The sequence below is a fragment of the Emydura macquarii genome, unplaced genomic scaffold, assembly GCF_026122565.2.
Source record: "Emydura macquarii macquarii isolate MOO-44397 ecotype Brisbane River unplaced genomic scaffold, CSIRO-AGI_Emac_v2 contig_1644, whole genome shotgun sequence".
In the NCBI taxonomy this organism is placed as follows: Eukaryota; Metazoa; Chordata; order Testudines; family Chelidae; genus Emydura; species Emydura macquarii.
In genome coordinates this window covers 7,252,178-7,267,557 of record NW_027131781.1, presented here as the reverse complement: position 1 = coordinate 7,267,557, position 15,380 = coordinate 7,252,178, and the positions used below count along the sequence as shown (strand labels likewise).

General features: G+C 40.2%; 1 protein-coding gene across 1 annotated transcript in view; it reads right to left on the bottom strand.

Annotated features, from left to right (window-relative positions):
* Window positions 1-1,237: 1,237 nt before the first annotated feature.
* CHSY1 (chondroitin sulfate synthase 1) overlaps window positions 1,238-15,380 on the bottom strand; it is a 100,070-nt gene continuing 85,927 nt past the window's right edge. The window contains exon 3 of the mRNA XM_067555589.1: window positions 1,238-4,622. Coding sequence (XP_067411690.1) covers window positions 3,030-4,622 — 1,593 coding nt within the window. The 3' untranslated portion in view covers window positions 1,238-3,029. The remainder of the gene's footprint in view (window positions 4,623-15,380) is intronic.

Genomic DNA, 15,380 nt, shown 5'->3' with positions numbered 1-15,380 from the left:
TTTCCACTTGTCTTTATTGAATTTTGTCTTTTTGTTTTCAGACCAATTCTGCAATTTGTCCAGAGTGTTTTGAATTGTAATCCTTTCCTTCAAAGTGCCTGCAGCTCCTCTCAGTTTGGGGGTCATCCACAAATTTTATATGGATAATCTCCATACCATTATCTAAGTCATTAATGAAAATATTGTGTATTAGCGAACCGAAGACTCCCCCCCCCCCCCCAGCCCTCTCACAGGACCCCACTAGACATGTCCTCCCAGTCTGACATTGATAACTACTCATTAAACCAGTTGCACAAAGTACTGTCTTTCAACCAGTTGTGCACCTACTACCTTATAGACCACATTTCCCTAGTTTGCTTATGAGTTTGTCAGGGGGACTGTGTCAAAAGCCTTAATAAAAATCAAGATGTCACATCTACTGCTTGTCTACCCAGGCTGGGAGGCTCTCCCCCAGCTGCAATGTAGACGTACCCTTAGGTGTATCTATCTGGACCCCCAAAAATGAATCCTCCAAAGTCACCAGTCACTTTTGGAAACATTGGCCTTTGTACCTTGTATTTATAGATTACAAAACAGTGCCTCTTATCCCAGACACCAGGACCAACATTTTCAGAAGCAATCACGGATTTCATTTGCTCATCCTAACACACTTCAGACCTAATTTCCAGAAGTGTGCAAGACCCACAGCTCCTATTGAAACTAACAGACACTGTGGGTTCTCATTCTAAAGATCAATTGCAATTTTACATAAATCACATGACTCCAGGAGTTGGAACTTTAAGGAAAACACTATTGTGAGAGTTCTGATAAAAATGGAAGAGGTAACAGTGAGCAGGTGCTCAGCATCTCTGAAAAGTGGGCCTTAATTTTTATCATGCATAGAGTGTACAAAATATTAGCGTTATTCAGCCTGGTAATTGTGTGCATTTGGTTTATGATTATGGGTCATTTCGGACATCTTGATTAGCAACTGAAGGAGTATAAATCCTCTCCTCACAAGGCAGACTTCAAAGTATCTCCATTAACAAATATCTCATAGCAGTAAACAGTAGCAGTAGAGGGATCGCTTTTCAAGGGCTATTGTGTCTGAAATTTGGTACAGATGGCAAGAACGCGTGTATAAATAGTATTTTATTATTTGGCTCATTTTACCCTCACATCTTTGCAATACTACTTACCCTAAGCTGTGCCTGCTATGTAAGATGAGGACTGAGGCAGACAACATGAGGAGATAGGATTGCAAATAAAAATCTTTATTGCATCTTCGGACCAAGTCTTTCAACACTTTCCATGCACTGAATCCATTACAAGTATCTACATCCTTGGGACTTCACCAAAAATGACAATTGTATGATACTGCATCTAAACTAGTTGCAAATGCAATTTATGTTTATATTGCAATTCATGGGTAACCACTGGTTATTTCCTATTGGAATATTCAAGCAATTACTTCATAAAGACCCCTTAAAACTTGGTAAATCAAATTTAAGTACTGATTTTCATTCTCTCTTTCACTATCCTTCACCTCGCAAAGAGTAGGTCATTATATATTGCTAAAACGGATCTAGGAATAATGAGACAAAATGGTGCTGAAGAGTACAATAGAAAAATATTGTTCACTGATTTTATTTTTAACTTCTGAGCAAAAGATATTTACAAATAGGTAGGTCCCAATATACGATCTGCTTCAATGGCAATTTCCATCATTGTTCTAAGACTCAATGCAAAAGGGTTCTCCCCCTTTTGTTTGCTTTAAGGCACTTTATTTGTGTTTCTTTAAATGTTTACTAGGTAATAACTCAGTGGTGTCATTTTTTCTACTCAACCTTTCCCCCCCCAGTTTAGCTTAGAGCATCAAAACAATTTCTAAGGTTATTTAAGTCACTCAGTAAAATTTTAAAGGAATTTGGAATAATAAAAAAAAATACTTTCAAAAGAAATCTTTGGAGATCACAGTTTACTGCAAGTAAGATGTACACTACCTTAACAGTGAAAAGATGCAATACATTCCTAATATATATATATATATATATATATATAAATAAATGACTAGCAGATATTCAAGAAAGGGCCAAGAACCTAAAACAATGGATATTAAATAAATTAAAGGTCTATCAGATACAGAAAACAAAACAAAACTAGTAATCAAAAAGAACGTAACAGTTGTTCCCATCAACATCTTGTAACTGACTGAACAAAATGAAAGCAATCAGATGCAAGTTTCCAATGTTCTCATTAGGGATTTCAAATTTTTAGTTGTGTACCTTGTTTTGCAGTCAGAGATTTTCATTTCTCCCTCCCATATTCATTACAATTTAGCATTTCACCATCATGCAGTCTCTGCTCTAGACAGGAGAACAATTTAGAATACACAGAATCCACCATGGAATTTTTTATGTTAGGTCCACATATGGACCAAATGTCAAACAAAACTTCTACATGGACTAACCGGACACAAGGTTGTGCTTCTTTTCCACACACCCCTTCAAAAAGTAGCTCGGCCACAATAAGCAAAAATACATTTTTGGTTGAAATAATCAACCAACTGAAAATACTCCTGAAATTAATAACCCAACTATTGCCACACTGTTTTGCTTTGTTCTAACACAATTTGAATGTTATGGCTATTTAAAAAGGGTAGAATGTGTGTAATGTAACAGCCACAATACAACAGGTAGGTACAGTGTTTTGCCACTCTGCTTGAATGTTCAGGTTCCAATTTATGGAATTCTAGCAAAGACAGTCATGGAAAAAGGTAAAAACAAAAAGGCCTTTGTTCATATGGAAACCTTATTTCAAGTCATCAGAATTATGCTGATCTACCGGATAATACTCAGCCAAAATTTTTGTTCAAAGGCAAATATTAATCACAGTTTTGTTCAAAAAAGCTCATTCTCAAAAGAGTTCTTGGTAAGAAAACATTATTTCTAAAATATATCCTTGTGTGGTCTTTAAAAATGAACTATCAAAACATTTTCCAAAAATAAATTAGATAATTAAAAAAGAGTCTTCTCCAGCATAGCTGGACATTAGGCTGTCCTCACTGAGCCATTAGTATTGCTGCTTTTCCCAAAGCTAGGGTCGTTTTTTTCAAGCCATAGTTCTGCCAACTGTTGTGTGGATCCATAAGTTGAAGCTTTGGACCCCAAGCACATTTTATATTGTTTCGGATCAAGATTGGGGTCACAAAAGACTGGATGATGTACATGAACCACTCCGATTTCTTGGCTTCGGAAAGTCTTTAAGCCAGCTTGAATGACTTTGTTAAAAAGGTCCACGTCCTCAAGGCCCCAACCTTGGATAGAGACATCAAAGCCACCTGCTCTAAGGAGATCACCCTTGTAAATACAGGTAATGCCAAAGCCATAGTTCCTCCAGAAACCTGTTTTCTGGGTGAAGGCAAAATGATTGTCACTGGGAACTTTTCCACTATAAACTATCTTTGGATCATACTGACTGAAGATGACTGGAAAGTATATTTGTTGGCCCAAAACAGTATTGGCTCTACACCGTTGGAGAAACTCTGTGGTAAACACTAGGTCAACATCACAGAAGAAGAGCAAAGAATCATTTTTAAACTGAGAAGATCCAACTTCAAGAGCCAGAGCTCTTGAGAATTCCCCAGACACTGGCAAGATCTGCATGTCAGCCTTGGGATACTTAATACGGTAATCTCTCATCAATTCAATTTGTTTCGCCTTGTCAGGGTTTGAGTCAGAATTGAAAAGCAGGACAACCAGCTTGACGTTCTGACTGGGAATGAGGCAAATTTTCTCAAAATTCCCCATGAACCTAGAAAACATATCAAAGCGTCCAGAAAGAGGAATCAAGATGTTGATCTTCTTGTCTTTGGGCTCCTTCCGCTCTGCTTTCGATCCAGTGAGCTGGAATGGAACAAACATCTTTAGTGAATTGGACAAGAAAGACAAGGATCCAGAATCCTGGTTAATTTTGCTAGCCAGCTCTTTGGCATCCATATCTTCATGCTCCATAAACTGGATCTTGCTGAATGTCTGCTGTAGGTAGGCATGCCTTCTGACAGGCACGGTCATCTTCTTTCCCTTGTGTTTTTTGTATAGAAGCAACAAGTCAAGAACATACTCTGCTCCATACATAGGATTAACTCTACGATAGCCATATTGTATCTCCTTGAAATCAATGATCCGCCCTCTGGTTTTAGCATTAGCATTGATCATTTCCATGACCTGCATAACAATGTCATCCAGTGCTTCACGCTGAGATGAGTCCATCCCTCTCCGAGGGGGCTGTCCATCAGCTGCAGAATAGAGATACTTTCCCGTAAGGAACTCCCATTCCAAGACTTCCTCACGCTGGTGTGGCTGGAATCTCATAAAAGAAGGTGGTATCCCCAGATGAAGGTCATCTTTGTGTACTTCTGCATTGCTGTATTTGCTCATCAGGACGATTTCTCTGTGCAGTTGTATAGTTCGGTGACGCAGTTCTGCGATTTTGCGACTCAGCATGTAGCTATGAAGTCTATACTGGTACGGTGGGTTCTTGTTGGGATGCAATGTTATAGCTCGATGTATCTTGCTATTTCTGAGGTCTCTGATGTAGCCTTTTTTGTTCTGCTCATAATTTTCATAAAACAGCTGCTGCATCTAAAAAAAGAAATATTAAGTTACTATTTTTGCAACATTAGGATTTTAGCAGTACTGTACTTGTGACAGTTACCCCACATTGCCCTACTGTATGAAAATGCCTCCGTGCTTATGTGACCAGAAGTCTTTCTGAATAAACTGTTCTCCATTTTAGGTACAAGTTATAGGGATACCAGCTGCTCCTCAAAGGAATTAAGAGGATTATTCAATGTAAACTGGTGAAAGAAACATTTACTGTGGATTTACGATTATTATGGCCTGCTCTAGAAATGTCATTATCTGAACAACTGTGTGCTAAGTAAATCATAAGCTCGTTTTTACATAGTCTACAATGGCATCGCCAGATAAAATGTCAAAATGTGTTTTTATTTTCTACATTACAAAATGAATAGCATTTTTCTGTTTTTTGTTTTTTGTTTAAAGTGGCATATTGAAAGGCAAGTCTACTGTATTCAGAGTAAGCATGTTTTCATTATCATGTCCCTTTTCCTTAAGGCCCAAACTCTTTAAAGGAAAAGAATAACTGAGTTAAACTTGTAGAATACTAGAGTGAGACCTAAATTAACATTTTTTCCAAAGTTGCTAAGTACTATGTTCAATTCCTGTATTACTAAACATAAAGACACCACATTACACCCATTAAGATTCAGTCACTGTGTTAGGAGGTGATATGGTCCACAGACTATTTTATTTGAGATACTTAGATTAAAAGAAAAAAGTTTAACCAATAATAGGTGCCTTCAAAAATTACCTAAGGCAGTTTCAAAGTAAGTAAAACATAAGGTACACACACAGTAGAACATAAGCAATCTTAAAATGGGAATTGCTCTGTCAAAATAATGAAGCAGCAGTTTGAGATCTGAGTCTGGTCTACACTGAAAAGTTAAATTAGCATAGCTATGTCTCTCAGCGGAGTGAAAAATCCCCACTCCTGGGAGATACAGGGCGGCTGACCTAACCCCAGTGAAGATTCTTCTGTCAACCTAGCTACCACTTCTTGGGAGGTGGATTAAGTACAGATGGGAGGAAACCTCCCGTCAATTAGTAAATGTCTACCCTGAAGTACCACAGCGATGCAGTGCTACAGCTAACGCTGCTGTAGCAGTTAAAAAGTATGCAGAGCCTGAGATATGTTAAGACAGAATGAATCTGAACGTATATAAAACCTAAGACTGCCAGCTGTGTGCTCAATGCAAAATTACAAAAGTAAAAAGGAAGTTTCCCTCTCAAAGCTGCCGAGTTAAAGCTGCCACCATCCTTATATGACCCCGCTGCGTCTAGGTACAGCACTAGAAGTCCCATTTCATTGGTTTCTAATTGCTTTTTGTCCTAAATTCAGCCCATTGTTGTAGATGGGTATTGCATCTAAGAGGAAATTCACACCTAGATTTCATTGCTTCAGTGGTAACAAACCAGACTGGGTGTGTGTGGGGAGGGGAGAGTAAACTAAAGCGCAATATATTATTGTGGACAAGACAGAAGTAGTCACTGTTTGTACATGAAATTGCTTGCTTTATTTTAAATCTGCATAACCCTAATCGTTTGAAAAGCAGACAGGCACTATTTGTTTCAGCTGGATTGTAAAGAGAACTATGGCCTAGTGGTGTGTCTGTAGTACACAAAAGGTACATAAAGAGATGCACACACACAGATAAGGAGTGTTTGAGGTGCAAATGGCCCACCACACTTTATAGGCACCTAATTTGCTTGGTTTGACCCACCATTTAAGAACATACTTATGCAGCTATAGTTAATATATTACCTGCAATGGGCATAACTCCCCCTTATAGTTTTTCCTCCCAACTATGTTGCAGTAATCACCATTTCTTTCCCCCTCCTTCCCATTTCTTTGTCCTTCAAGACATTCATTCCTTCCTATTCGGTCTTCCTCACATTAAGTGATTCTGCCATCTTGTAAACTGTAAGCCCTTTGGGACAGAATCTGTCTCTTAGGTGTAAGTATATTGCCCAGCACAAAGGGGACTTGATCTTGGTTAGAGCCTCTTGGTTATAACAACCGGTGAACTGGGTCAGATAAGGAGTGCATACCCTTTCAGAGTAGTGCATGACAGACACTCTCCCAGATGTAAAAGTAGAACATAACTGGGTGTGGTTGAAAGCTCAGACAGAGTAGGAGCTGTAAGAGTTAAATGGATCTACGCCTTGTTCAAGAAATCAATTTGAAGCATGGTTCCCATCCTGCCCTCCCTCCTTTTTTAATTATGTGTATGTTGTTTCTATTACTAATAATGGGATATTGTAGCACATTTTGAGTCTCTCAGTTTCTGTTAAGAGCTCTGGGATCCCTGTGACCCTATGTCACACCCACTTAGAATCAATCTTGTAAGCACACACTTCGTTACAATGGAGAATTTATATAACATGAACAAAAACATTGCCAGAGCTCAGAGCTAGAGCATGTATTTTAATTCTAAGCTGTCTCTACCAGGCATGTCTTTTATAGTACTATATATAGCAGTAGAAGTAATACCACATATAGTACCGATCTGTGGATTTCAATAGTATTTCAACTGGAGGAATACAAGTTAAGGAACAGATTTCCATAGGACTCTGCAAAGCAAGATATATATTTTTAAACTGCTTCAATAGGTAGCTAGCGGCTTTTTTGTTGTTGTTTTTTTTAATAGCACTAATAGTAGGATTTACTTTCAAAAACTCTTTTTTGGATTTAAAAAGAAAAACAAATAAATGAAGATCATACAGCCTGAGAACATTTATTCTAAGATGGCACTTGGAAACACCCACAACAGGAAACGAAAAGCAGACGCACTTTCAGATTACTTTACTCAACAAAGTTTTAATAGAACACTGATGGGTACGAAAAATGTTATGAAACATCTGAACGCAAATTAAAATATGGACCATTAACTGACTTTCTGAAACAAAAGTAAAGTAATTCGTATATTTTAAGGATTACAATAGGTGCTTGCTAAGTAGGAATAAAATGTTAGCAGAGCAAGTGAAAGTCCACGTAATTTAATGTTTTCTTTCCATCTCCAAATTAAAAACTGGATATCCTCTAAGAAAACTGATTTGAAAATCAAAAAAAGTCTTGTGCAGGCTTGACTGGTATTTCAAGTTTCAACCCAATGCAATTCAGAAAACATTAAATTCCATGGGGGGAGGGGGAAGGGTTGGTGGAGGGGGGACGGGGGGGACGGACAACAACAAGGGGTTGGGTGGGAAATTCTAATGAGCCATTCACTGTAGCTGTGCTATCAGTCAGCCAGCGCTAGAATGCAGATACACAACTAATTAGAAGGCACCAAGGCTTCTAGATAGCTTGGCTATAAACACATTTTTCAGAAGAATGGCTTGCAAGGGTGATGGTTTAATTGCTTTTCCAATAAAGCGTCACAGCTCCTCCCTCACACAAGCCACTCCAGAGTACTTCATAAGTACTCATATTCCCTTAAGGTCCCTCATACACTGGGGGCCTGATGAAGTTAACGGCAAAGCTTGCATTAACTTAAATGGTAAAGGACATTTAAAAACAACAGTGAGTCAACACTTGATATATAGGTTTGGTCTTCTACATTGCCGAATTAGGCTGGTATAATTATGTCACTCAGGGATGTGGATTTTCCACATCCTCTGAGCGACGCATTTATACCGACCTAATCCCTTGTGTAGACAGCACTATGTCGATGGGCGAACTTCTCCCATGGACACAGCTACCCTTCTCAGGGAGGTGAAGTACCTTCGCCAACGGAGGAAGCTCTCCCGCTGGCATAGGTAGTGTCTTCACTAATTGGTGCATCAATGCAGCTGTGCCGCTGCAGCACTAAGTGTAGACGAGCCTTAAGATTTCATTTATAATGCTTTATAAAGGGCAAAATCATTAACAGATGCTAAGCATATTATAGAAGTCAGTAGTTATGCCCCAATAGAAGTTGTCAGACACTATAAACAGCTTACTGACCCAGCTGAACTCTAACAATCGATTAGCCATTTAACACAACTACAAATGGGACCTTAAATAAAAGTGTGACTGGAAAGAGAGAAACCATCCAGTCAACAGCTCATTTTTTCCACAACTCAACCACGCTATTTGCGTTTGTGCATCCACACTGCCAGTGCATTCTGGGAAAAACTGAGCAGCTAACCCGTAGGGCCTCCACAAAGGATAGCATGCCCGAGAGACAAGCCTACAGAAGGGCACAAGCAGCACGTAACACAGCATGCTCTAGGATGTGTCCTAATGCACACAGCTAGAAAGAAAAGGACTATATATCACAATCAGTTATATGGCTGGGATCCCCAACTGCACCTTTGACTCGATTAAAGAAAAACCATCACGTGTCAGCCTAGACCACTAAAGGGTAACTACCAGAGTAGCTGCCATGTCGGGGAGCGAAATCCATGCTTGGAACCAATTATGCCATACTAGCTGGCTACATGTCTTTAAAAGTTAGCACGTGCAAGGGCCCTGATCTCAAAGCATTTGATCATGCCGCCAAAAGTATTGGAATCCATAGGAAGAGCATGTTTGCCATTTGCACACCTCATTGTTTGAGGTTTTGGGAACACTAAACAGTTATGACTTTGTTTAAAAAAAAAAAAAAAAAAATGACCATCAAAATGTGTAAATAGAAGTTCAGAAGAAAACATCAAACGTTAGCAACGTGGCCATTCTGTGGATCCATACCGTTCTCTACAGGCCATTACGTGCAAGTTTCTGCATGATAAATTGGTTGCTAGTACCACATGTATGCAAACTCCTCATTTGCAGGAACACACTTCTCGAAGTATATTTTAAGACTTTTTCATGGTTATTAATTTTGCAGTGATTATATTCTAAGCATGCTTTATTCTAATGCTGAGTACTGGAAATACAGGGATACAAAGAAGAGCTACTCTTTATTGACCAGTATACTCTAGACCTGTTGGAGCCTTAACACACCCTAATGTTCCCCAATACATTAGAGACTGAACGTTTAAAACTGTGGTACAGCTGTTGTGGGCACTATGGGCTCGAATCCAAAAGACTAACAGTGGGTGTTATGTTGATCACTTTAAATGAAGAAGTCTTTTGCAGGCCAAAAAAAGTGTATTGGAGAAAATGGACTTAAAAAATAAGGCCAATATATATACAGAAACTGGCCTGCGGCCAGTGAGTAGCCCCAGAGGACATGCTCTCACAGTTCCAGATTGTACTGCTACAACCCAGAACATACAGCTCCACAAATCTCATGAAAAGCAGCCCCGGACAACTCACGTTGTATGGCAGGTTTATGAATGTCCGCGATGCACTTTAAATGCAAAACGTATTTAATTGAAAGCTAGGATAATAGCTGATGTTGCATGGCTCAGGAGAACTTTGTTCATCAGCAGGTAAGCATCTGATTTCGGCAGCAGGTGAAGATGCTGTGCTCTTACAGAAGAGGAAAGAAAGCGCTTAAGACCACCACACAGAGGCCTTGTCTACACAGTTTTACTGCTTTAACTATGCCAACACAAAGCTGCAACCTCCTCCCTGCGCAGTGCAGGTGCATTTATATCGGTATAAAAGTGCTTCTATTGGGATGAGTTATTCCAGTTCAGCGAAGTGAAATAAGCTAGCCTGTTATAAAGCATCTTACAGCAGTACAATTGCATCTATATTAGGGGTTTTGCCACCTTAACTATGTCAGTAGAAAAACCCTCTCACACTCCTTATTGACATTTCGGCTGGTAAAATGTTCAGAGACCAGGCCAGGGTATAAAATACTTTTCTTTTATCATCGTGGGGGGGGGAGGGGGGACATGTTGCAGGAGATTGAAGTAACAGATCTGTGGGGCATGTTGCAGGAGATTGAAGTAACAGATCTGTGGATATGAAGTGATATCGAGGGTTCTTCTTAATGACCCTTCATACAGGTTTTTGCTTTTTACAGCTGACTGCCTCATGTGCAGCCCCCCAGCTATTGCTGGGGTGCTCAAAGATACTACCGTACAATGGATGTTACTGTGTTTAGGGGCAAAGAATGAGCAGTCGTTTCCTACGCATGTCACTCTCAGCCTTTAAACATATCATCTCTCAATTTGCCATAGCAACAAGAGGTATAGAAAGTGTCATTCACAGTGCTAGGGCTGGTTCACACTGACCGCGCGATTCGGCGGCAGTCGACGGGAGTTACACAAACTACGCAGAGTAGTTTGCGTAACTGACATCGACTGCTCAGCTTCCCTTCTGCGCGCTGTTCGCACTGCGCTGAGCCATGAGCTCCCATCGACACAGCGTTACTCTACTTGAGGGGGTGGACTTACTCAGTCGACTTCCTGATCGATTGAGCGGGTCTTACTGACCGCTCAATCGATCCTGAAAGATCGATCTGGCGGCAGTGATTTTGCTGCCATCAGTGTAAACGTAGCCTCTGATGTTCATATTTAACTTCTGAACTGACCCATACAACATTCAGGCCCAGTTCAATTAAGCATGTGCTCAGCCAATCCTTTTTTTTTTTAAAAGCACAGCACTTAAGCACATGCTTAATGATCATTGACTCTAATGAGCATTGTTTTAAATAGAAGGGGAAAATATTGGTTGGACAAATCTCACACCCGGTACTTAAAATGTACAATGCACTTGTGGAAAGGACCATTAAGGGTGCTACAAAATAGTTTTAGGCTCAGAACCAACGTATTAAATAATTCTAAGTCTGCGCTCTTCAGTAACAGTGAGCTGTGCCTGGCAAAATAAACTTTTTTATGATATTACATAAATCAGTGCTGGTGGTTTTATTTAAGATTCTAGAGTCTGCTAAGGCTCTCTCAGGATCTTCATTCCAACAGTGCGGTGTGTATTACTGACCTCTAAGAAGCTACTGCTCCCCCCTCCTCTCCAGAGTGTTTTAAAAGGGAAGCCAAACATCTTGGACAACTTTAAAGTACAGCAAATCCTAGGTCACTGAATTCCCAAGAAATTTCTAGACCAGCTGTAAATTACAAGAGTGACTGCATTTCAGTTTAATCTTTAGTTTACAATACTACACAACTACTTCATTAAGCAACCATCCTTTTCGCTCCATCTAAAGCTTAAAAGTCTCTCCTGAATTTGCCTGTTTCCAGTTTCTCCAAACCAATTAATTTCTAATGGATATTCTCCAAATTTGCATCTCTTCTCATTTCTACCACCCAACAGTCACTTGCCCAAATGGCAGCACTCCCTCTTTGCCACCAAAGTTAGAGTGGTATGTCTGCCAATCGTCCCTCCAGTATCATGGAATCAGCACTATGAACAGACCACAGTACAGAATTTAAAGGAAGATAATGTAATGATTTAAGATCTCCTGGTTATGAAGTGGAGGGGAGAGGGGGGGAAGCCCTTTTCTTTTGTTTTTGTTTTGCAATGACATTTTCCCGTGATCTAGACAAGTGAACTAGTCAAGTCACTTCTGCTGGAAAGGGAAGGGTCCTCTCACCCCTCCTACCAAATTCAGTAACGGGAAACAGATGGATTGGGGCCCTTAGTGATTATTTAAAAGAGAGATAAGACAGGAGCCTTCATAAGCATCTCTCAGAAGGAGATTACTGCTTGGTTTGTTTAAATAAATGTCCTCCCATTTGGAACATCTGACATACTATAGTTACACAGCTGCCACGACTCCTGTTCTATAAAGCCTCAGAGCTGCTCCTTTAAATCAGAGCCCTACTCTGCAAGTATTTTGTACCATAAAAGAGTAACAAAATTTTAAAAACCCCACCCTTAAAACTGGTGGGTTTTTTGGGAGAATTTAGATTTGGTTGTGCCAACCTCACAAAGTTTGGCTGTAATTTAGGATTCTGCTTCCAAAAGGATTCTTTCTGGCTTAATAGGAACAAAAGCAAATAGTGTGCCAGTAAATGCTGTTAAATGTTCTACTCTACAGGTACTCAAGAAGGGTAGCATCATAGGTGTTGATGACTAATTCACATCACATTCGCCTGAAAAAGTGTGTTCAAAATTCATTTGGAGCATTTCCAGATTAGAAGTGCAATGGAAATGCACTGTTTTGTATGTGAGTCTGTCTCACTTGAGCTCAGACATTGATCTGTGGGAAGAGTGATTCAGTTTTCCTTCCCAGATCAAGGAGCTGGCTGCCTTCCCTGATCCAGACAAAATAGGAATGAAGTAGTGGTAACTCACTTTTAACTTGTTCATTTAAGGCCAGACACAGGGACTGTACCAAATTACTTTCCTACCAAATATTTTGTGTGTCGAATTTTATTGTTGCTCTTAGATTCCACAGTGCAGAGATGCAAATAAACTTGGGTTTTGTTATCACAGACAGCAGACCCATTAAAAGAACAGCCACAGCCCTAGAAGTTGGCATCTGTTTCATTTCATAGAAATCCTTAAGATTTTGGAGGAGAGGCTTCAAATAACTCCTGTCTGGATTGCTTACACATCATTCAGGGAGATCAAGTGTCCTCATCGGCAATCCCTCAGTTCGAGAATGGTCTCTACCTTGATTTACATACACATCCTGAGATGACTCAGGAGTCCAATCCTGGAACCACAGATCCACCTACAATAGGTACAGACATTTCCTAGCGGGTCCGCTGCCTGCTGGAAGAAAGTTTTCTTTTTCCTTCCTTCTCTTGCTCTCATTTCAGCTTCAAGGGTAAGATGCTTCTTGAAGCGGATCACTGCCTGATGGAGGATATGGTGCCACTGAAGTTGGTTGGTGGATTGATCTTCCCAGCTTATGATGTCCACATCAGTTTTCTTAAAATATGCTTTCAGTGTATCTTTGTAGCATTTCCTCTGACCACTACAAGATCTCTGAGCTGAGAGTAGAGAGCTTGTTTTGGGAGGCGAAAAATCTAGCATCTGCACACAATGTCCAGCCCAGCATAGTCGGGGTATAGATCAAGTGTAGGGCAGTTCTTGGAGACACAGAAAGCAGTGAATTCCACATACATGTTTTGTACGTTCAGGATAAAGCTAGAGGAACCACATCTACACACTGCATTATAGCTAGCAGCAGTGGACTGCAGCATGAATTTCTATCTCGTATTTAAAAAATGCAATAGCATCACAAGATTTAGAAATGGGATTCTCCATAGAATGCATCTGGTTTGCCAATGTAGTATAGACTCTCACTACAGCAACGAAAGAGGTTTTTCCCATCACTGTAGTTAATCTACCCCCTTGAGAGGTGATAGCTAAATTGACAGAAGAATTCTTCCATCAATTTAGTAGGGTCTACAATGGAGCTTTGGTCAGCTTAACTATGGTATTCAGGAGTGTGATTTTTTTCACAGCCCTGAGCAACGTATCTGAGTTGACCTAATTTTAGGTGTAGAATAGGCCCAAGATTGCAATATAGAGCTGCACTAATCAATTATGATGGTGACAAACTTTCAGAAATGTTAACCTAATCTCCATGCCTGATTTACCTTAGCTGAATATTGACGTCAGCGATGCTGAGAGCCGTAGCAACAAACAGGTCAAACCCTGTGGTCTTTCTTAAGGGCTAGATCCAGCAACAGGGCTCCAACACAGGGATAATTAGTTGTACTATTACTGCAGTGCCTCTGCCCAGAATCTGGGCCTTTGCAGCTTGCCTAACATTAGGTATTTTTGCCCCAGTGTAACATCTTTCAAGCAACCTCCTCCAGTGTAGGTGTTCTCCATTAGCACAAAACGGAGATTGCACCACTGCAATCTTTGCACCCTTTGGTTCACGGTGTCTAAAGAGATTTTTACTGGTGTACCAGTATCAATGCAAAAGTCCCTAATACAGACAAGTCCTCTGTACTTCCTGCTGACTTCCAATGAGTTTTGTCTGAGTAAAGTCTAAGCTGTACCAGAGTAATGATAGGCAGATTTGGCTTCACATTGACAGGTGCTGCAGTCATTTGAAGAAGCCAATACTTCTTTTCCTGCTTCTATAAAAAGGGTTTTCCGAGGGGAAAAAAACTCATTTTTTACAACCTACATATAAATAATTCATTAACTATGAAGGCCCAAATGTTTGACATTTAAGCTGATGCTAGTAGGAAAGACCGATGTTGTAACCAGCATGGGAATGGCTTTCTTGCCAATGCAGCAGTAAGTAGCCAATCTATGCTCTTGATTTCTGAGCATTTACAGCGCAGTGAGGATGCCTGTGGCAAGATCAGGGCCTTTCAGAAAGTTGGGGGAAATGGAGAATGCCAATCAAATCAGCAAGGCAAAGCCAATTGCTATACGGTCAGCTCAACGCGCCAGATTGACATCCCTTTGAAAACATTACAGGGTTGCTTATGTGGGCTTTTAAAATGACAGAGCATCTTTCATGGTTTAAAAAAATCCTTCTCATGTCCTCCACAGTTCCTGAACACCTGCACAACTGTTCCCACTGCAAACAATGCCAGTGTGCATGATTCCCGATTCCCGACCAGCTAGTCAAAATCGCCAGAAATCTGGAGCACATTAGATTTCTGCAATTACTGGGCTAGCAAAGTCTCTGTATGATGCCTGTGCAGCAATTCTCCTCCCTGCTGGCTTAATGACATTGCCTCTATACCACTGGAGCGGATACAGGCAGTGATGTAGCTTACCATATATTTCTGCACCATCTATTCTCGTAACTAACTGCTTTCATATGGATAGGAATCTGCTCTGATGCTAAAGGCAGCCACACCATGTATTGGCGTGACAGTTTATTTAATCCATTTTTGTAACTTCAGAAATGGGCTTATCTATCAATTTGGCCATCATCTGAAGTGATACAATAGGGTAAATGGGACACAGTGTCTATGGCCTGCTAGGGTCTTCACATTTCACCA